We start from the raw sequence: 22,749 nt of genomic DNA, 5'->3' as shown, positions 1-22,749 counted from the left end.
CACCTGACCAGTCTCGCCTGGCTCTGGATGCTTGGCCAACCAATCGATAGAATGACCACGCCCCTGTACCGCAAGGCCTTTTGGGGGTTGTAGTTTATCACCATGTAACAGATCTGCATCTAGCCCACATGAGGTAGGGACCTACGCCAAGGTTTGGTCTAGTCTCCTTTGATCTACTTAGAGAGACTAGTAAACTTCTGGCAGTTTAAGAACAAATTTTATTGAAAGGCAACGGAGAGAAGGGAAAAAAATAAAATGAATCAGACTTAGTCTGTTTTTGGCTTTTGAAGTTCTGGTATTAACTGTATCTAGGGCTGTATGCTAAAGTTGAGGGCTGAGGACTCACCTCAGAAATGTTAGTTACTCAAAAGGCTGAGATCTGAGGATCACAGTTCAAAGCCGGCCCAGGCAGAAAAGTCAGTACAACTCTTATCCCCAACTAACTAGCATAAAGCTGGAAATAGAGCTGTGGCTCAAGTGGGTAGAGAGCCAGCCTTGAGCAAACACACACACACACACACACACACATGAGTGGGTAGAGAGCCAGCCTTGAGCATAAAAGCACAAACACACAACTTATGTTAAAATGATTTAAAAAAAATCAGGTAGATCCATAGAAGGAAACAGAGAAAAACAAGATGTAAATAATGAAGTTATTACTGGTTTTTGCCCCCACAGTGGGTCCTTTTGCCCTTGTGGAATTGTGGAACTATTCATAGATCAAGCACCAGTTAAAAGGGAGGGAATGAAATTTTTATCTTGATAAAAATTTTTATCTTGATAAAAATTTAGGTGAAGAGGTGAAGAGGGAGATAAACTAGAAAATCAACTGCTCAGCCCTTGAATGTAAGGAAGACACACACACACACACACACACACACACACACACACACAGAGTAAAAAAAAGGGAGGGAGATTTTTTTTCCTCTAGGAGTCAGTGGAGCTTTGAAGAACTCAGTCATACCACCTCTTTTCACTCCTTTTATGATTCTTTCTAAAATTCACCGTGGCGGTTACCAGCTGTCTTAGCATCGGAGGGTATGGTCATTTGACACGAAGATAGGATTGTGAGAAAGTCAGAGGCTGTTTGGCAGTCACTCTGGCTACCTTACATCCAGCCAGTTTCATGAGTCCACCTGAACTGGAATTTCAAGTCTTCAGGCTTCCATAAACAAGATGAAAGTGAGTAGCTCTTTGATTAGGTCACTTGGCAGCACTCAGGGAACAAAGCAAGAGTGTAAAATGTTAGTAGTAAGTGAACTACTGTATTTTTTTGGGGAGGGTCATGGCGGCTTGAACTTGGCCTGGGCAGCTGTCCCTGAGCTCTTCAGCTCCAGGCTACTGCCCTACCCTTGAGCCAAGCCCCATTCCTTGTTTTCCAGAGGTTAATTGGCAACAAGAGTCTCAAGTCCTTAAGTGCTGGGCTTTGAACCCTGATCCTCAGATCTCAGCCTCCTGAGTAGCTAGGATTACAGGCATGAGTCGCTGCACCTGGCTTTATCTTAGTTTGAAATTATTTCCAAATAAAATACTGCTGTGTGTGTGTGTCTGTCCATGTGTCTGGAGCTTGGACTTAGGGCCTGGGCACCGTCCCTTAGCTTTTTCTCTCAAGTCTGGTGTTCTACCATGAGAGCCATAACTCCACTTCTAGCTTTTTGCTGCTGGAAATAAGAGCCTCACCGACTTTCCTGCCTGGGCTGGCTTTGAACCTCCATCCTCAGGTCTCAGCCTTCTGAATAGCTAGGCCATTAGCACCCAGCTGAAACATTGATTCTTTTTTTTTGTCTTTGATAAGTTTTTTTATTAAAGAATTTATTAAACATTGATTTTTGCATCATATTTCAAATGACTTATTAAACAAGTATTCAAGAAGGGACTCTATATACAATCACTGGCACTTAGATTTTAGAACATAATTAAAATTAGGCTGAGGGTTTGTATGTCACAGATACATATTAATCTATATAATAAAACATTAGGTCTATAGAATCATAAATTTTTATGTCTATGTAGTTGTGTTTATATTTCCAATACCATGTCCATAGTATTGGGTACGCAAATATTTAATCCTCGCTCTTGCACTGTTTGGATCTAATAACCACATATTAAGGATTTTTTGTTCCTTTGGTCTTGACTTGTCTCACTCAAAATGATTCGCTCTAGATTCATCCACTTCCCTGCCAATGCCATTATTTTATCTTGTCTGTTAGCTATGTAGAATTCCATTGTATTTATATCTATATTTACATATATATATCACATTTTTTGTATCCATTCATCCGCAATAAGGCATCTGGGTTGTTTCCATTGCTTGGCTAGTGTGAATAGTGTAGAAATGAGCATAGCTGAGCAGGTGTCCTTATCATATCCTGGGTTATGATGTTCAGGGTAGATGTCCAGGAGTGGTATGGTGGGATCGTAGGGAAGGTCAATTTTCAGTTCTTTAAGAAACCTCCACACTGCTTTCCAGAATGGCTGAACTTGCTTATAATCCCACCAGCAGTGCAGTAGGGTTCCTTTTTCTCCACAACCCCATCAGCATCTGTCACTATCTGAGTTCAAAATCTTGGCCATTCTTATTGGGGTACGGTGGTATCTTAGGGTTGTTTTTATTTGTGTTTCCTTTATGATCATGAATGATGAGAATTTTCTCATATGCTTTTTCTGCCATTTTAACCTCTTCTTTTGATAAGTCTCTCTTTAGTTCCCTTGCCCATTTAATGATTGGTTTGTTGGGTTTGGGGGGAATTAGTTTCTTAAGTTCCCTGTAGATACTGGATATTGGTAAATATCTTTTCCCAGTTGGTTGCTGTCTTTCTACTTTGGTAGCTATGCTTTTATCTGTGCAGAAACTTTTTATTTTTAGGTAGTCCAATTTTTTGAATCTTTCTCCAATCTGTTGTGACCCTGGGATTCTGTTCAGGAAGTTTTCGCCTGTGCCTATGAGTTCCAGTGTCTCTCCTACTCTATCGTGTAGACTTTCAAGGTTTCTGGTCTGACATTGAGGTCTTTGATCCATTTTGAGTTAATGCTTGTGCATGGTGAAAGGCTACGGTCAATTTTTAGTTTTCTGCATATGACTGCCCAGTTTTGCCAGCACCAATAATTGAATAGACTGTGTTTGTTCCACCATATATCTTTGGCTCCTTTGTCAAATACAAGTTGACTCTAGGTATGTGGTTCTGGATCTTCTATTCTGCTCCATTAATCTTCTGGTCTATTTTTGTGCCAATGCCATGCCGTTTTTGTTATTATGGCTCTATAGTAGAGTTTGAAGTCTGGTATTGTAATACCACCTGCATTGTTCTTTTCACCTAGAATTGTTTTGGCTATTCTAGGTCTTTTCTTGTTCCATATGAACCTTTGGATTGTATCTTTTATTTCAGTAAAAAATGTCTTTGGGATTGTGATGGGGATTGCATTGAATATGTATATCAATTTTGGCAGTATGGCCATTTTCACTATATTGGTTTTCCCTACCCATGAGCATGGGATGTCTTTCCATTTCCTGGTGTCCTCTTTAATTTCTTTCGTTAGGTTTTATAGTTTTCATTAAATAATTCCTTTACATGTTTGGTTAAGTTAATTCCTAAGTATTTTATTCTTTTGGGGGCTATTGCAAATGGGATCATTTTCTTGATTTCGCCTTCTGTTTGTGTATTGTTGGTGTACAAGAAGGCAACTGACTTTTGCCAGTTAATTTTGTATCCTGCCACTTTGCTAAAGTGGTTTATTAATTCTAGGAGTTTGGGAGTGGAGCTTATTGGGTCACTCAGGTAGAGGATCATGTCATCTGCGAATAGGGATAGTTTAATTTCTTCTTTCCCTATGTGGGTCCCTTTGATGTCCTTCTCTTGCCTTATTGCTCTGGCTAAGGGTTCCAGTACTATATTGAAGAGGAGTGGAGAGAGCGGGCATCCCTGTCTAGTTCCTGATTTTAAGGTAAATGGCTCCAGTCTTTCTCCATTTAGTATAACACTAATTGTAGGTTTGTCATATATGGCTTTAATTTAAAATATTGATTCTTTACAAAAGAGTCAGCAAAGGAAAATTGTTCACTTTCAGTTCTGAAAAAGCATGGGGCAAATTTATGTCATATTGAAGAATTTCCTCTTGCTAATTCTTTCAAAGCTCCCTCCCCCCACCCCACCATCAGTCTTGGGGCTTGAACTTGGGGCCTGGGTGTTGTCCCTGCACTTCAGACTAGTTTATTGGAAATAATAGTCTTACACAGACTTTCCTGCCCTGGCTGGCTTCCAACTTCAATCCTCAGATTGAGGTTTTTATTTTTTTAAAAACATTTTATTATTTCATTTTATTTTACTTCATTTTACTTTATGATCTCATTATTTTATTTTGAGACAGGATGTTAGCTCAAGATCACTTCACACTTGAAATTCTCCTGACTTAAGTCTCTGAAGTAGTTGGGATTACAGGCATGGATCACCATGCCCAGTTTTGTTAAGCAATTGAGAGTCTTTGTGTCATCCTGTATGATGTACACTTCCTGTGTCACTGGGATGACAGGAGCACATCACCCTGGTCAGCTTTTATGGTCTGTATAATTTTTTTACCTGGGCTGGCCCCTAACTAGGTTCCTCCCTATCACAGCCCCCTTAATAGGAGAGTAGATTGCAGGTGTGAGTGGCTGGGTAGGGTGGTGTGTATGTGTGTGTGTAAACCTTTTGATATAGAAATGAGGGAGGGAGTTAGATGTTAGTTATACAGCAGGGTTACTTAAGGCATACAGCAGGATTTTCCTGACCCAAAATGCCCCATAGGCCATGGACATGACAGCCCTTGTCTGATCATTCAAGGTCCCCGACGCTCAACATGCAGGTGGAACTGATGGTGCACCATGAAGCTTCTAGTTAATGATAGATTTATCCAGTTTCCCAGAACTGAACCCCCCCTGCCACAATAAATGTTTGAGGTCTGGGAACCCCAACCTGCGCTGCCATCAGAAGGGTGAGCTGCCCTGTACTTCTGCTTTCACTTTACCTGCTCCTGTTTGCTGTTCCTCTGTGTTCCTCCTTGAAATCGTTCTCTGATGAGATCTAGCATTTTCTGGCCTCTGGATCCAGAAACATTTGGACTGTCTCTATAGTTGATGGTTACCTCAGTTTTTGGCCATGCAAAAAAGCCTTTCTGACTTCAAATTACTCCACTAAAGCAGGTGGTCCCGTACCTATAAACCTATCGACTGAAGAGGGTGAGATCAGGGGCATCATGGTTGAAGGGTAGCCCTAGCAATACATGTGTGAGGCCCTGGCACAGTACATGTGAGACCCCCATCTCAACCACTAAAAGTCTACATTCAGTGGGATGCAACTGTCACCTTAGCTACATGGGAAGCATAAATAGGAGGATCATGGTTGAGGCTGCATAAACACAGACCCTCTCTTTTTTTTAATTTATTTTTTTATATATATTTTTATTGTAATTAATAAAAGGGTTACATGATATTTGCCAGATAGAAGGTGCATTAATTCACATACATTGATACCCTTTCACATGTCTTGGTAGACCCTCTCTTAAAAATAACAAAAGCAAGCCAGGGGCTGGTGGCTCACACCTGTAATCCTAGCTACTCAGGAGGCTGAGATCTGAGGACTGAAGTTCAAAGCCAGCGGAGGTGGCAAGGTCTGAGAGACTCTTACTTCCAATTAACCACCAGAAAACCAGAAGTGAAATTGTGGCTCAAAGTGATAGAGTGCTGGCCTTGAGCAAAAAAGCTCAGGGACAGCACCTAGGTCCTGACTCCAAGCTCCAGGGCTGACAAAAGAAAAGCAAAGGCATGTATAGTGAAAGCATCTGATTTAGTTGCTCCTGTTGTGCTTCCCACTGAGCCCCCATTGGGGTGAGAATTCTGCATAATCTTGTCTGCCAGCCATGTCCTGCCTCTTTCTTCCTGCCTAGGGGCTCTCCTGATGCGACAACCTGGGCAGTGCTTTGTCCTCACAAGCTGTAATCACTGGAGAATTCATTCCCATGGGGCCATCTGTGGCTACTGGAACGTGTGTGTGTGTGTGTGTGTGTGTGTGTGTGTGTGTGTGTGTGTGTGTGCATTCCACTAGGAGAGGTTGTAGGTACACGAGTGTTGCAAGGCTCCCTGATTGGCCATTGCCTTTCTCAGGCTAGCGTGGTAACCCTGGTAACACATCCTGCCTTTTGCTTCCCATCCCTCTTCCTTTCGTTCCTCTGGATCCCTGGATTGCTTCTGAATAGCCTGGACACTGATGTTGGCTGCAGATTCTGCTTCAAGGGCAATTCAGACTGATAGCATCACTAAAATCAGACCTAAAACTCGAATGGGTGGGCTGCTACTTGCTAATTTATCCCAATCCTGCAGTTCGGTTGAACAGTAGGATTAAGCAAAGTTAATGTATTTTAAACATCAGCTTGGAACTCACTGACATCGCTGTTCTTGCACTGTATCTCCCTCTTCTGATCTCTTCAATCCTACACATATTCCCTCTTTACATTGTCTGTTCTGTGGTCCCTTTTCCTTCCTATTTCTGTTTTCGTCACACCTTTGATCTGCTTTTCTATGATTTTTCCTATCTCCTCCCTTTCCTACTGCTACTCAACAAAAGCTGGGAGTCAGTTTAGTTTGCTGGTGCTTGCGACATCTCATTAGCAGAGGAGATAGTATTTGATCCAGTGTTCCCCTAACTCAGGATTCTGTAGTCTGAGTACTGATGGTATTGATGTATAACAGAACTGATGGAAGGTGGAGGGTCTGCAGAGGAAATAATGGAGCAGAGTGCTAATGGCCCATGCCTGGAATTCTAGCTACTCAGGGGACTGAAATTTGAGGATTAAGCTTCAAAGCCAGCCTGGGCAAAGAAAGAATAAGACTTTTTTTTTGCCAGTCCAGAGCCTTGAATTCAGGGCCTGAGCATGGTCCTTGGGCTTTTCTCAAGGGTAGAGCTTTACCACAGTGCCATTTCCAGCTTTTTTTCTATGTATATGGTACCAAGGAATCAAATGCGCATCTTCATGCATGCTAGGCAAGCACTCTACCACTAGGCCAAACTCCCGACCCTCTGTGAGACTCTTATCTTCACTTAACCACAAAAAAGCTGAAAGTGGAGGTGTGGCTCCAGTGATAGAGCTCCAGACTTGAGTGAAAAGAAAAGGCAAGAGCATGAGGCCCTGAGGTCAAGACCCTGTAACACACACACACACACACACACACACACACACACACACACACACGCACACTAACTTTGACTTCCTTGTCACTGAAAGACAGAGCTGGCTCTTAAAACCAGCCCTGAGTACATAGACTCCTCGGCCCAGCTTTCATTCCTCGATCACTGCTCTGTGACTGGGTCATTCCTAGGAGCAGAAGACCAGGAGCTGCTATTCCAGGTGCTTGGAGGCCCAAGTGCTAGCCAGCTCAATCACATGCATTTATTCACACTTCAAAACCACTTTATTACCAAAACAAAAAGAATGACATTTAAATTAAATAAATTACACAAGCATCTTGAGGGGTTCTCAGCCCTCTTTGGGAATCCTATCATTACAGGTCATTATTATGAAGAATGTTTAAAAGTATTGAAATTCTGGATTATTTTATCACCTTGTGCCCTCTCTTCCTGCCTCCACCATGTTCAGAACTGAGCAGACCGTATGGCATTTATGTTCTTTCCAAAATATCCCAGGCATAGAGTTTTCTTCAACATCTTCCCTGGCTCATATGCTCCCAATTGCACCTATGCCGTGAGCTTCGAATACAGCCATGGACCTGTATCAGATTTCTTCTGGAGCCCTAATTCCAGGTCATGAGGAATTAGCACTCCCTTCCAGTCCTGGGGCTGGCTTGAGGATTAATGATCATTTCAATGAGTCCCCAGGGGATCGGGACACTTGGTTCAAAGGATGTCACTGATTTGGGTTGTCCTGAGTCTGTGACCTTTCCCCACCTCTGAGGCCTGAGCTTGACTTTGAAGGAGGTGGAGTAGGGGAGGTGATTTGCCATTGGCTGAGGTTTCTTGTCCTCTTGGAATTTGGCACTTTGGAGTGCTGGGCGTGGTGAATCCCAGATAACATTCTCCAAGTTTTGAGCTCCCTTGGCAGCCAAGGGATGGCAATGAATTCACAGAGAAGCAATGCTCGTGGGCCAAAAATGTGCTGGTCCTTTGCCAGCCCCAGCTCTTTTAAGTCTAAGAAGACTTGCTAGCTAACAGACACTAGCTAGCCAATGCGAAGTCTGGCTGAAGTTAGGAAGTGGATTATTTCCAAGGTTGGGCCAGCCCAACCTATTGGGGGCAGAGGTCATAAAACTAAGACACAGGTGAGAGAAGCCAAAAGATTTTCCGTGCATTTCCATGGATGTGATGATTAGCACTACTTAAACAAAACACTTACAATGTGAACCTCTTTACTTTCAGGTCCACAGTGGGGCTCTTATCGTCCTCTCCCTTCACACATGGAGAATTGAACCTCCATTTCCATCTTTCCTAGAGAAAGACGGTCTCTGGTCCAGAGATGATGAGGATCCTGTAGAGGAAGACGCCATCTGGACCAGTCCCCCTTCTCCTCACACTACAGCGGTTCCCTAGGGACTTAACTTTCCTCTTCTTGTCTGGTGGAAAGACCCCATCATAGCTTTGTGCTACAAGCTGATTAGCGGCCAGTTAAAAGGACAAAGCCTTTGCCAAGCAAAGAAGAAGAAGGTCAATTTCCCTAGGGGACGTATTACCTGGCTAAGAAGTGATAACCGTTGTCAATGTTGACTAGTCTCCTGTCTCCCTTCTGGGTTCTTGCTCAGCAGCCGCAGCCTTGAGCAGAAGGGGGTGGCCTGTGGGTGATGGTGGTGGTGTTTGGGGAGGCCGTTCTTGGTAGGGTGCCCTGAGGAGGTGGCTCTGGTGGCTGAAGATCCCTGGCTACTTCCCAGGCTGAGGTGTGAGTGGCTCCATGGCAGCAGAGGCCTCCTCGAGGTAAGGAAGGAGGGATTCGGAGGTAGGGACAGGGCTGTGGAGAGTACCGGGTCTCAGAGTGGCGCTGGGCTGGCACAGAGTTGGGGCAGCTGGAGGGATGAGCTTCTGCATCCTCACCAACTTCATCCCTGTGTTCTTTGATATCATGCCCTGCAGACCACAGGACCCTTTTGGAACCCTGAGCCCCAAGTCACTGCATGTTTTACTCTTCCGGACGTCCAAGGGGTCCATCTGCCCCTCCTATGGGCAACCAGGGCGGGACATGGTAGGGTGGGGTTGCAGTAGAATGAGCAGGAGGTTTGCCCATGGTTGGTCTGGGGGGCACAGGAGGGGACACTCTCACCTCCACAGAAGCAGGGTCTCCCTGCCCTCCAAAGACATAGGAAAGGAGGGAGGGGTGGGGAGGGGAGGAGGAGGGAGAGGAGCTGGGGTCTGGGTGGATGTATCCTCCTCTCCCTTGTCACTCCCTCTGATCCCAGGCTTAGCCTCCACAGAAGTCCCAGGTGCAAGGCGCTTTGCAGGCAGCACAGGGAGCAGCCAGGCCCTCACAGGGCGGTCAGGGTCTCTGCGTGGAACATGCTCCCGAACATCTCCTGCAAGGGCCACAGGCCGGAAAGGAAGGTGAAGGGAAAGCCTTAGAACCAGTAGGGCCAGCCAGCTCTGATGGCTCCTGCCTGTCAATCTCAGCTACTCAGGCTGAGAGATCTGAGGATGCCAGTTTGAAGCCAGCCTGGGAAGAAAAGTCTGTGAATCTGTAATCAGCAGGACTGTAACCAAGAGGTGACCCTGTGAGTCCCTAGCCAGAGTGGGGTGTGTGTGTGTGTGTGTGTGTGTGTGGCAACAGGGAGAAGTAGGCTAGCTTAATAAACGAACTGGCATAGCAGTGACAGAAGGCGCTAGAATCTGCCTGTGGATTCTATCCTTCCACATGACCTTTAGCTTCATGAGGTTCAAGTAAGGGTGGAGCTGTGAAGTTTTCATTATGACAAGCTATTTAATCCATTCAGGTCCCCCCTTGTCCTCCCCCACCCTGTCTTGTGGCTTGTCCTCAGGGCTGAGCTGTCCCTGCCTCCCCCACCCCCTTCAACGCTATTTCTATACCATTTGAGCCACATCTCTCTTCTAGCTTTTTTTGTGGTTAATTGAGATAAGTGGTTCATGGGCTTTCCTGCATGGGCTGCCTTCAAACTGAAATCTTCATATCTCAGCCCCCTGGGTAGCTAGGATTATAGGTGTGAACCACTAGCACCTAGCAGAGGCCTTCATTCTTTCCACTGCTGCCTGTCCACCTGCAATGGGGTTGGGTAAGTAGCAGGTACACCATAAATGCCAAGTGTTATTCACGTGTTCCTTGTCTCATAGATATTGGTGTCTAGTTGTGTCTTGGGGCTTGTCTAGGACCAGAAGTTTGATGTGTTAGAAAATTAAGAACATATATAAATTCTTTACAATTTGGCCCAGTGACTCTCCCTTCCCTCAAGATGCCTTTCAGGGAGTAAGAAGAGCAAAGGTGTGCTCCCAAAAGAAACAGGAAGCTAGGCACTGGCTCATGTCTATAATTCTAGCTGCTTACAAGGCTGAGATCTGATAATCTCAGATTTCCAAGTTTATGAGCAATTAACCAGCAAAAAGTAGAAGTGGAGGCATGGCTCAAGTGGTAGAGTGCCATTCCTGAACGAAAAAGCTCAGGGCCCAGGCCCTGAATATTGGTGCATGTGTGCGAACACACACACACACACACAACACACACAGAGAGAAAGAGAAGAAAGTTGGGTAGAATTCTGTTGCTTTCAAGGTGGCTGCTCTGGCCCAGTGGTGCAAGGTCAGTGTATGTCTGTATCTAGAGGTGTACCTCTTCCACTTGCCCTCCTGTTTGCCCTCTACTTACCTGTTCTAAGTCCCAGTAGCTGGGGCTGTCCTCCTCTGAATCGTATAAGGAGAGCTCAGTGTCCCCTGGAACCTGAAGGGAGGGAAGCAAGAGCAGGATGAGCTGGATGGTGGAATACTAGTTGGTGCGTGGTGGCAGGCTTTGATAGGTGCCATGTTTCCTGCATTTCCTGGCTTCTTGTCTCTTCCTTGACCTGGGTCATGGTACTGCACACTGTGCCTTTCCCTTCCACTGGGCAGCTGTGCTTAAGGTCCTACTTCCTTCATGGTCTAGTAGAGACTGGGAAGATTTCCTGGCTTGCAAGAGTCATTGGCCTGACCTTGGGGGAATTCCTTCCCTCTCTGTCTGGGATTGCTTAAAGAATGGATAATCAGAACCACTTTGCTGGCTGCTAGAAAGGACTGTGAGTGTATGAGATTGATCTGTGAATATGCTCTGTAGTAGCTAAATACATGATATGAATTATTTATAGACGGGTAAGTAAATGTATGCTATATAAACTGTAACACTGGTGTAGTAACAGGACTCACTCAGAAACTGCTCATGAAGCAGGAAAGGCTGCAGTTGCCCAGAGTTCCCCAGTCTCTGCTTTAGTGTGAAGGGCAGGCACTCAGGCCCAGTTTTTCTGGGAAGTCTTTCAGCACTTGGAACAGATGGCTTCACCTTCATTGGTCTCTTAAGGCAAAGAGCAAATCGTTGCTCTAGGGCCAGATTTTTTTTTTTTTGAACAGAGGCAACTGGGCACACACAGTGTAGGGGGGCCCAGGACCAGGCTGAGCTAGAAGAGAGGATAGCTGGCTTGGAAATCTCCAATAGCCTGGGCTGCTTTTTTTTCCTCTTTAGCCTTCTAGAGTCCTAGATAGTATTATTTATATCTCATTTGCATATTGCTTCCTGAGCTAGTAAATTAAATGTTTAGAGCCTGAGACAAAACTCAGACTCAGCCTCTTTATCCATCACCAGTCTGAAATTTCTATGCTTTGCTAAATGAAAACAGGCAGGCAAACTTATCTACCTCTCCCCAAGGCCTGTTTAGAAAGAAAGAGAAGGTAGGGAGAGATTGGAAAGGCTAGAATATGGATATAATTTATGGCTAGACTATGGGATGTGATCAGGATGTTAATGTCAGCACAGATTTTTATTTTTTTGGTTGTGATGCTTGAACTTTGGGTCTAGGTGCTGCCCCTGAGCCCTTCAGTTCAAGGCTAGTGCTCTACCACTTGAGGCACAGCACCACTTCCGGTTTTCTGGTGGTTAATTGGAGATAAGAGTCTCACAGACTTGGGCTGGCTTTGAACCACGATCCTCAGATCTCAGCCTCCTGGGAAGCTAGGATTACAGGCCTGAGCCATCAGCTCCCCGCTGTCAGCACAGGTTTTTTGGTTGGTTTTTTTTTTTTTTTTTGCCAGTCTTGAGCTTGAGCTCAGGGTCTAAGCACTGTCCTTGGACTTTCTCAAGGCTAGAGCTCTACCACTTGAGCCTCAGCACCACTTCTGGCTTTTTCTGTGTATGTGGTACCAAGGAATTGAACCCAGGTCTTCATGCATGCTAGGTAAGCAATCTACCACTAGGCAAAACTCCCGGCTCTGGCTTTTTTTTTCTATGTATGTGGTACCAAGGAATTGAACCCGGGTCTTCGTGCATGCTAGGCAAGCACTCTACCACTAGACCAAACTCCCAGCCCCTGTCAGCACAGTTTTAAAAGCATGTTTGAATAGCTGTGTGTGTGTGTGTGTGTGTGCACTTTAACTCAGGGCCTGGGCACTTCCTCTTAGCCTTTTCTCTTCTTCTGTTTTTGAGAATTTGGTCCTTTTTTGTTTGTTTGTGTCTGGGGCTGGAGCTTGAACTCAAGGCTGGGGCACTGTCCCTGAGCTTTTGTGCTTAAGGCTAGCACTCTACTACTTGAACCACAGTTCTACCTCCTCTTAGCTTTCCCTGTAAGGCTGGAGCTCTACCACTTGAGCCACAGCTTCACTTTGGGCTTCTTGGTGGTTAATTAATATGCATCATAAGGACTTTTCCTTTGAACCATGACCTTAGGTCTGTCTTCTGTGTAGCTAGAATTACAGGCCTGAGCCACCAGCACCTGGCTAAAATCAAATATGAATAACTTTTGAGTGACCAACAGGTATAATTATCATTGAATCCTAAAACAAGAACAAAAGGAAAGTCCTGTGAGGTTGAGATTGAGAAAAATGCGGTGGGAGAATTGTTTTTGCCGCTCAAACCTTGTCTCTCCTATGTTCTTTGGGGCTCTGGATTCCTTAGGTACAAAAATCTTACCTCTTGGAAACTGCGTCCTGGCGTTGCTTCTCTGGCATTTGCCTGGGCAAAGAGGACTGCATCATGGATGCTGGGGAACACATGCTCGTGCTCTACACACCCGTCCTCAAAGACGCCTCCGTGGCTGATGTCATTGTACACCTGGGCTGGAAGGAGGCAAGAGCACCTTCAGAAAAACAGAGGCCTTTGAAAAAGAAAGAAAGGAAGAAAGAAAAACAGAGGCCTTTGTGGGTTAGAGCTGTGGGAGGGGAAGGATGGTGGAGCCAGAACAGGCAGGAGGGACTGAGAGGCTCCAGTTTTGTGTGTGTGGTTGTACCAGAGGTCCATAGAATTGGCCCCTGCAATATCATTTGTGGACAGCAGGGGGAAACATGAGCTTGAGGATGCAGAAGGACGCAGTCTAATGTACAGAGTTGGGACTTCGGCTGACAAGTCCATGAGAACTATGGCTATAGATTTTATCCTCTAAGGCCTATCCTACCTCTTGTTTACCTCCAAGTTTCCTGTTACTTTCAATGTGTGTCAGACCCCTGACTTATCAAAGGGTTTCCTGAGGGAGTGTCCCAGGAGGGTGAGAAGAATCCACTGATAACTCTGACATAGCTTAGAGCAGTCATGGTCATTGCAGATTGTCTCTGCAGGGTCTGTGGAGAGCCTGAAACATGCAGTCATGTTGCCTGGAACCCTCTGCAGAAAGCTATGTATGTGCACGCGCACGTGTGTGTGCATGCATGCACCTGCCTCTCGTATTCTGTCCTGGGTCTGTGAGGACTGCTGTATCCCTGTCCTTGTAGTTGGTACATATGCTAACTCTGTTCATTGCTTAGTGGTTAGCCATCTCCTTAGGGCTATATAATGAGTTCTTTGAAGAGTATGTGCCTTTAAGATTGTACTGTTTTGTGCATGGGTGCTTAGAGTATATACACAAAGATATATTCTATGCTTAAATAGCTTCATGGTCCTTCTTATTTGAAGAGGATCCCTTAAGTTCATTAGTCAACCCTCTTAATACACATGGATGCAAGCCAGGCACTGAGGGCTCATGCCTCTAATACTAGCTACTCAGAGGATGAGATCTGAGGATTGTGATTTGAAGCCAGGCTGGGCAGGAAAGTCTGTGATGGTCTTTTTTTTGGGTCAGTTGTGGGGCTTGAACTCTGGGCCTGGGCACTGTCCCTGAGCTCTTCAGCTCAAGGCTACTGCCCTACCCCTGGGCTTGGGTGTTGCCCCTGAACTCTTCCACTCAAGGCTACTGCTCTACCCGTAGAATCACAGAGCCACTTCAGGTTTTCTAGTGGTTAATTGGAGATAAGAGTCTCACAGACTTCAGTGCCTGGGCGGGCTTTGAACCTTGATCCTCAGATCTCAGCCTCCAGAGTAGCTAGTTTTACAGGCGTGTGCCACAGTGGCTGGCTTGTGATATATTTTTTTTTTGCTAGTCCTGGGTCTTGAACTCAGGGCTTGGGCACTGTCCTTGGGCTTTCTCAAGGCTAGAGCTCTACCACTTGGGCCACAGTGCCATTTCTGGTTTTTTTTTTATGTATGTGGTACCGAGGAATCAAACCTGGGTTTTCATGCAAGCTAGGCAAGCACTCTACCATTAGGCTAAACTCCTGGCCCAGCTCGTGATACTTTTATCTCCAACAAACTTTTTTTTCAGAAAAAACTGGAAGTAGTGTTGTGGCTCAAGTGGTAGGGTGCTAGCCTCGAGTATGAAGGGGCTCAGGGACAGTGCCCAGGCTCTGAGTTGAAGCCCCAGGACCAGCAAAGCAAAACAAAGCAAAACCAAAAGCCAAAACCCCCAAAGGGGCAAGTGATCCTTAGACAGATAAAACGATCTAGCTCAGGGTACACAGCCAATTTGTGATGGGGCAGATTAGAATTCTGTCTGTTCTCAACGCCTTCCTCCAACTTCTCCAAGTCTCTTTTGAGTGCTTAGAATGGCAGTGGTTTGGGCACACATGGGGGTGCTCTCATTCAGTGTCCCACAGACCTATTCCCTCTCCACCCATCTGTCAGTTTTTCTGTCCCCTAAATGCCCCCCTTTTCTTACCATGGATGTTTGCCAAGAAGACCTTGACTCCAATCTTCTTGTAGGTGGCGCTCAGCTGGAGTGGGGGGGGATGGGTAGAAAGGAAAGGAATGTTCTGAGAGGGCTTCAGAAGTGACCTACAAAACGCACTTCAGAGGGGAAGCCAAACAAATAAGCAGCCCCGAGAGCCCTGACTGCCCGAGACAAAAATAGCAGAGGAGCGAGCACGGGAGCGTGCGTACCACTTCTCACTGGAGTGTTGGCTGAGGGCTTCTCTAGAAAGTGGGGCGGAAATGGGGCTTTGCCAATGTGCCGGGCACTTCAAATCACTGCAGCCCTCCCCACACCTCTCCTCCCCCCACTTTTTTTGTTGTTGGTCCTAGGGCTTGAACTCAGGGCCTGTCCCTGAGCTTTTTCACTCAAGGCTAGAGCTTTATCACTTGGAGCCACAGCACCACTTCTGGTTTTCTTGGTGATTAATTGGAGATAAAGAATCTTATGAACTTTTCTGCCCACGGTGGCTTCAAACCTCAATCTCAGTCTCCTGAGTGGCTTAGTGCCACTGGCATCTTAGCATGGAGGCCCTTCTTATGGAACCAGATCTTTGCATTCAGTGCTTCATTCCTGGCTCTGCCTCTTTCCACAACTCTGGAGCTTCAGGCAGAGGTGCAGAGAAGACCCAGATTCAAGCCTGGATGGCAGGTCTAAGCTAGAGAAGCAAGGGGAGGCCCAAGGCTGGGGAGAGGGCCTTCTCTCTGTCCCTGGCTGGTGGTAACCTCAGCCTGTGCATACTCTGCCTTTTGTCCTCCTGCTTTGCCGACTCCCTGGCTGTGGAGGGCCCACTGGAAAGCCATCCAATGGGTATCATCCATTCACGGGAATCCATTCATGGGCATCCATTTAGCATATTTGGCATGAGGTGTGCTGACAAGTGTCTTCTCTCTTTAGTTGGCCAGTAAATGGGAGGGGTTGGGGGAGGTGAGTTAACGTCTATTGAGGTACCTGGAGTGGACTCCTGGGAAACTGAGGGAATGCGAGGTAACCTATGCTGGGGCTGGTGAGCAGTGGGGCCTGCAGCCAGGGGCAGCCCGTACTACAACTCACTGCCCAGGTCTGCTCTGTAGGGAGCACATTCTGGTTACTTTTGCAGAGAAGAGAGGTCCCTGGGACTCTAACCTCCCTGGCTTGTTAAAATGAAGACCTTGCTGGGTGCCAGTGGCTCACGTCTGTAATTCCAGCTACTCAGGAGGCTGGGGATCATGATTAGGTGGCCCAGGCAGGAAAGTCCATGAGACGCTTATTTCTCATGAACTATGAAAATGCAGGAAGAAGAGCATAAACCTTGAGGGAAAAAGCTAAGGGACCAAGCCTAAGCCCTGAGTTCAAGCTCAGTACAGGTGCATACACACACACACACACACCCTAAGGAAAGGGAGCCTGGGGGATTGGGTGCAGTGGCCCTGTACCCTTTCTCTGAGGATGATTCACCTTGGCCAGGGTTTTGATCCCCATCAAATCCACAAAACTGACTCCACTCATGTCAAGGATGAGGGTGTGGAAGGTGATGAAGGGTGGAATGCTGGCCAGAGAGTCACTGGGCTCCTGTGGGCACTCAGCAGAGGCTGGCGGCTCACGGGGGGTGGCTGAGGAGGCATCGGGGCTGAAGGTAATGTAGGATATGCTGGCACCATTTGCAGGAGTCTGGTTATTGTTGGGGTCAGTTGGGGAGGGGTTCTCGAAGTCCTGTTGCAGCTCCTGCAGGGAGACAGTCTGTGGGGGTGGGGGGCAGGGTCAGAGACTGTGGCACTGAAGAAGACTTGGCTATAGCTGAGTAAGGGTGGAGGCAAGGAGCTCAGCTTGGTGGCATGGGTACAGGCCCTTTCCTGAGGTAGGGCTCGCACACTTTGGGCCACACAAGCTGGACAAAGTCTGACAACTCTTCCAGAGAAACCCTAGAGCCTCTGACCCGCTTTGCTTGGGGAGGAAGACCCCCAGCCAATCTCCTTTCTGTGTCTGTCCATATTTGCCTGCTTCTCCCAAACTCTCACAACCACTCCAGCCCCTTGCCCCTGGATTGGCTGGGCACCTAGAAAATTCACTACTGTTCCTCATCTGGTGCAGCTCAGACATTCACAATATATCCTGTCACAGACAGGACAGCGGGCAGAGGTGACACCGGGAGCTGGCTACCCTCATCTAAGAGGGTCCAGGGCGGGTACCAGAGCAAGAGCAGTATAGGCAAGAGGCTGTTCTTGGCCTTGGCTCACCTTGGTTTTCATAAAGAGAGACTTCCTCTGCTGTGTGGGAATCGCTCCCCTCTTCTCCTGCTTCTTGAGGCATTTCTGCTTGGCGAGTAATACTTTCTGGGGATCCATACCTGTCTGTGGGGAGATAGCCAACAGCCATCTTGACCTGTACCCTGGGTGGGGTGGCCTGCTGTTGAACTCGCAGCCCCTCTTTGCTTCCATCTTCTGGCCACTCATTCTTCAGCCCTTTGGGTCACCAAGGCCTGAGCCTTACCTTGGCAACAACCTTTTGTCTGAAGATCTCTGAGTTGGCAAAGTAGAGAGGGGAGCAGTAAGTGACGATCTTAATCCCCTCGATTTCCTGGGCCTGAGACAGAAGACTGAACTCAGTTTGCAGAAATGTCTTTACTGCTTTTTGGTTTGTTTTATGTTGCAAATGCTTCTTGGGATGGGGATGGGACGAAAGAGGGAAGTCATAGGCTTGGATCACCTACCCGACTGTAGGTCTTCGGGTTCACATAGATATCAGTGTCCAGGACCTGGGCCAGAGCGTAGCCATTTCGACTAGATGAAGGAAACAAAAACATAAGCGATGCTAAGTGCCCACGGGCCTGGCATGATGCTTTGGTGAGCTCACGCGGGACCAGGACAAGTCAGGATCCTGTTCTCATCCAGGACTTGTTTGTTCTTTCAGCATAGGAGACACATGCTTGGTGGCCTGTGGTTAAACTATAACAGGTAAATTACCAAGCACTTGAGCTATGCTCGAGACTGTGCATGTTTGACAGGCCCTAAAGTCACCACTTCCTGATTCTTCATCTTCAAGAAGAGAAGATGGGTTTCTGGAACTTCCCCCATCCTCCTTCCTCTGGCCCCGCCCCCTCTGTCTGGTGCCCTTGGCCTAGAAGACTGGATCCTTTCATAGGAAGAGCACAGCTGTAGTCCTCTGCCCTGGTGCCCACCCTGGGTGATACAGTGACCCCACTGCTGTGCCCAAGTGAGAGGGGTTGTCACTTACAACTGGGTCTGGAAGACCACAACCAGGACAGAGAAGGCCACACCCACGGCCACTCCGTATGGCAGGCTCAGGAAAAAGGAGGAGAGGAAGCTCACCACCCACACACACTGTGAAAAGAGATGTCGAAAGTAAGGGCTGGGGAGCAAAACTGCCTCTTTCAGGAGGCCTTCCTGGATTACCTTAGACCTTCTCAACTAGCACTATCAGCCCTTTCTCAAACCCTGTTTTCCCTTTATCATAACCTTTTCTCAATGATGCATGTTTGTGCTTTGGCTATACTTATTGATTTCCCTTAGATTGAGTGTAGTTGCCTGATCGTATCTATTTTTCCCCTCTCTCCCTCCTTCCTTTCCTAAGTCCTTTCTTCCTTTCTCTGCCGGCCTGCCTTGTCTGTCTGTCTGACAGCCTGCGATCCTGGAGGTCAGATCCAGGACCTCACATGTGCTAAGTTCTACCACTGAGCTATACCTAGAGATGATTGCTTTTTTTTTTAATAGCAACTCCAGCCTACATAGGGAGGCAGCATGTGTCCAGTGTTAAGAGAATTCACCATGGGTTAGGCCTGGGTTCAAAGTTTGGTTCTCTTCCTAGTTATGTAAGCTGTGATTTCCTAATGCCCACAGGAAATAGTGTTCTAATTTATGAAAGGATGAAGGAGCAAAAGGATGCACAGGCCCCTTGTCTAGTGATGGTTTCAGTGGATGATCAGTGGATGGGAGGTTCTTTTCATTTTAATAGGGAGCTACATACATTTGAAAGGGGCTGAGCTCCTGAACTGATGGCCTGGGGCTGGGGCTCTGATTGCATGGGTCATCTGCTGCAGTCTCTGAGGAGCCCTCAGTTTCCTCTCAGTGAAATCAGTCTGCTTGGATTCTTATTGCAAAGCTCAAGTTGAAGACCGGCACTGGTGGCTCACACCTCTAATCCTAGCTATTTAGGAGGCTGAGATCTGAGGGTCACAGTTTGAAGCCGTGTTTGCAGAAAAGTCTGAGACTCTTACTATCAATTCATCAGCAAAGAACCAGAAGCAGAAGTGTGGCTCAAATAGTAGAACACCAGCCTTGGGCAAAAAAAGCTAAGAGACAGCACCCAGGTCCTTAGTTCAAACCCCAGTACTGACGTGCATGTATGTGCACACACACACACACACACACATACCCCACACACGTACATAAGTGGCCACCCAAAGCACCAATGCACATAAGAACAATGGCCACAGGAGGATGAGATGTGGTAAAAGCAGGTCCTTGGGGATGGAATTAGGACATATTTTTCTTTCTCATTTTTTCATTGCTCACTTACTGGTGTGGGGGAATCCTACATGGATCACTACCTCCCTGGCTGTGGATTTCCTTCCCTGAATTGCCTGAGTAAGCCACACCTCCCTTTCCCAGGAGACAGGACAAGCTGACCTGGAGATTCCACCCAGACTTGGCCACTTTCTTCCTCTGTGGCTCTTGGTAGTTTCACTCAACCACTCTGAGCCTTGGGTTTTAAAGGAGGTGAGTAAATCCTCTCTAGGTTATGATAGGAGATAATACAATGCTGGGATGCAACCTATCCCATGAGTGGTCTTGGATGGCGCATGGAGGCGGGGCCCCTTGTTCCAGTAAGTTCCACTTGCAGAATACTCATGGCTAAGCTGTGCTTTCCCACTGCAATCCCATTTAATCCTCAGGAGCAGAGGATGACGCTGAATCTGACTTCATCACACTTAGAGTTGAAGAAATGAAATCCTAAAGAAGTCTCATCACTTGCTCAAGGCCCCGGTGCTTGAATGGCTTTTTTTGTTTGTTTGTTTCGTTTCCTGGTTTTTCTATGAAATGATCTCCTTTTGCATTTTTGAAACTGTAATCATAAAAATAGTTACGAACTAAGTCTTACTGAGTAGAGATACAATTAAGGCAACACGCATTTCTTTCTCATAAGCAACCCCAGGGGGTTTTAAAACCATAAAATGGTCATTTTACAGATGAGAAAACTGAGACATTGAAAGGCAGAGGAAGGTGTGATGTGACGTAGGAAATGGTTGAGTTAGAACTGAACATCAGAGGTCTTACTCCAAAGTCCGGCCTCTACTCACTGCACTGTACTAATTAGGAGCCCAGAGGGCTCGTGCTGGGGTCAGGTCACAGGAGATCAGGGGTGTGGATGGGTGCCCGGAAACTGCCCAGTACCTACACAGTCCAGCTTGCTCTTCCTCCAGAGGTAATAGGGGTCAGCAAGTTGCTTGAGAGAGTTCTTGAGGTTGACAGCTATCAGGGCTCCCAGCACAGCCTGGAGAAACAGAACATTGTTCCCTGGCACGGGTAGGAAGGACCAGGATCACTTACTTGATCCCGAAGCCTGGCAGGACAGAGTTGAGTTCTAGAGCATTCCCCTACAGAGCCCCCAATCTCTGCTCTCGAGATGCAGCCACTAGAGGGCTGGGATTCATCTCCTCTCCAGTTTTGTCGTTCTACTCCCCTTGTCCTTAGGCCCTCCTTGAAGGCCTAGGAAGGTGTCTGGCTACCACAGGTGCCTGACACACTGCCTACAGAGCAGACTCTGAGGCTGGGTCAGATGCTCAGTCTCAATTTCCCTCACCTGAAGTGGGGACAATGAAACCTGTGGCATCTACTTTACCAGCTGCAGTTAAGACCCAGCATGGTAATTTGTGACTCTCGCCGGAGCTCTCTCTGTCCTCTGCACCCCCTGTGGGTTCTTACCTTGGGAAGAGGATACAGGTAGGACCCCAGGGCCAGCATGGTGATCATCACCACCAGAGACACGCACAGGCTCGCCACCTGTTCAGAGGAAAGAGTCAGGCACAGCTGGGCATGGTGGCCCAATCATGCCTGCAAACTAAGGATGATGAGTTGGGGCAAGGGGCAGATGTGGAAGTCTTACTTTTGATTAATTTCCTCCAGATGCCTTTGGTGTCCTGGAGACTCGGGAAGAACTAGGCTGGCCTGCAGTTCCCAGGCTTGTCTAGACAAATGTCCCACTCTACTGGTATAGGGCTCACCTGGGATTTTCCTCCAGCTCCATCCACAGCCAGAGTGACAGAGAGAGCACAGCAGATGACATGGATCTTAAAGAAGGACCCAAAGAAGTTGCTGCAGCCCAGGGCAATCATCTCCTGGAGGTGAGGGGGGGGGGAGGGAGAAGAGGGGCAGGGTTGGTAGAGAACAGAGACCTAGTGGGGCAGCCATGCAAGTAGGGTGGGTCTGCTGGTGGTATAAAGCCACACACTACCAGTCAAGAGAAGGTGAGCCTCATTGTATGAGCCCCACAGTTCCCCCACTCTTATTGCTGGGTGCAGCTCAAAGGGCTGTTCCCCCTCCCCCTCCTCCTTCCCTCCCCTTCCCCTTCTCCTTCTCCCTCTCTTTCTGTGGTACTGAGGATTAAACCCAGGCAGATGCTTGGTCTACCATTAGCTGTATTCTCAGCCCCCTACATGATCTCATATCGGCTCATCCTGCCAAGCTTGGCCGGTAACCAGAACTACCTGGTTGGAATCCACATCATAGCCATGCCTGTTGGCCAGGGTCCGGCCCATCGCCAGGTTGATGACATAGCCCACGATGGCCAGGGAGAAGGCTGTGCCCACCATGTCCTTCCACTGTGACACCATGGGAGACACTGGAGTGGGAAACCTGCCAGAGAGCCAGAGAAGAGGCAGGGCCCAGGGGTGTGAGGAGAGGGTGGGTAGTTTTCAGAGACCAGACAGGTCCCCACTGAGTGTCAAGGTCTTTGTATAACTTGTCCCACCCAATTTTACCGGGGACAATGCTCACAGGGCAGGTCACATTACCATTTTAGAAAAGCAAAGGCCTTGTTTGTTTGTGCCCAGATCCTGGATTCTTTCTACTCACTATCTGACAGACTTAGAGATCTCTGCCCCGCCCCCACCCCCATACCCAGTGTTGTGAGGCCTTTCCTCCCTCCCAAGCTTCAACTCTGCCGAACAAGCTCTGTCCTTGTCATCCTAACACCTAGCACAACGCACATGCTTAATGAATCTGATTGATCCTCACAGCTTCCATTCTGCATGGTTAACACAGCCAATGCACTAGAGCAAGGCCAAGAGTTAGCAAGCAGCTGATCAGAGAGAGTTGTTTAAGAGGACCCGGGGCCTGGGACTTATGCTGGGACTGAGGCAGTGAAGACTTGCTCTTATAAAGCAGCCAGCACTCTCAGAGCTTGTTGTGTGGCTCTTCTAGGCAATAACTAACACTAGTACAGTCATCTCTCCCTATATCATGGTTCACATATTGAAGCTTCACTGTATGGCATTTTATTTGTTTTTCTTTCAAGAAAATACAGAAATAGTGATCTCTCACCAATTG

General features: G+C 47.2%; 1 protein-coding gene across 1 annotated transcript in view; it reads right to left on the bottom strand.

Annotated features, from left to right (window-relative positions):
- Positions 1 to 9,381: 9,381 nt before the first annotated feature.
- Slc26a9 (solute carrier family 26 member 9) overlaps positions 9,382 to 22,749 on the bottom strand; it is a 28,474-nt gene continuing 15,106 nt past the window's right edge. The window contains exons 9-21 of the mRNA XM_090339933.1: positions 21,909 to 22,056; positions 21,426 to 21,539; positions 21,127 to 21,204; positions 20,600 to 20,695; positions 18,419 to 18,525; positions 17,895 to 17,964; positions 17,675 to 17,767; positions 17,422 to 17,535; positions 16,643 to 16,924; positions 15,176 to 15,230; positions 13,123 to 13,268; positions 10,840 to 10,911; positions 9,382 to 9,544 (exon numbers count right to left, since the gene is read on the bottom strand). Coding sequence (XP_090196059.1) covers positions 9,497 to 9,544; positions 10,840 to 10,911; positions 13,123 to 13,268; positions 15,176 to 15,230; positions 16,643 to 16,924; positions 17,422 to 17,535; positions 17,675 to 17,767; positions 17,895 to 17,964; positions 18,419 to 18,525; positions 20,600 to 20,695; positions 21,127 to 21,204; positions 21,426 to 21,539; positions 21,909 to 22,056 — 1,423 coding nt within the window. The 3' untranslated portion in view covers positions 9,382 to 9,496. The remainder of the gene's footprint in view (positions 9,545 to 10,839; positions 10,912 to 13,122; positions 13,269 to 15,175; positions 15,231 to 16,642; positions 16,925 to 17,421; positions 17,536 to 17,674; positions 17,768 to 17,894; positions 17,965 to 18,418; positions 18,526 to 20,599; positions 20,696 to 21,126; positions 21,205 to 21,425; positions 21,540 to 21,908; positions 22,057 to 22,749) is intronic.

The sequence above is a fragment of the Megascapheus bottae genome, chromosome 10, assembly GCF_031878675.1.
Source record: "Megascapheus bottae isolate mThoBot1 chromosome 10, mThoBot2.hap1, whole genome shotgun sequence".
Classification (NCBI taxonomy): domain Eukaryota; kingdom Metazoa; phylum Chordata; class Mammalia; order Rodentia; family Geomyidae; genus Megascapheus; species Megascapheus bottae.
The sequence above is the reverse complement of the archived record's forward strand: the minus strand, read 5'-3'. Positions and strand labels throughout refer to the sequence as shown.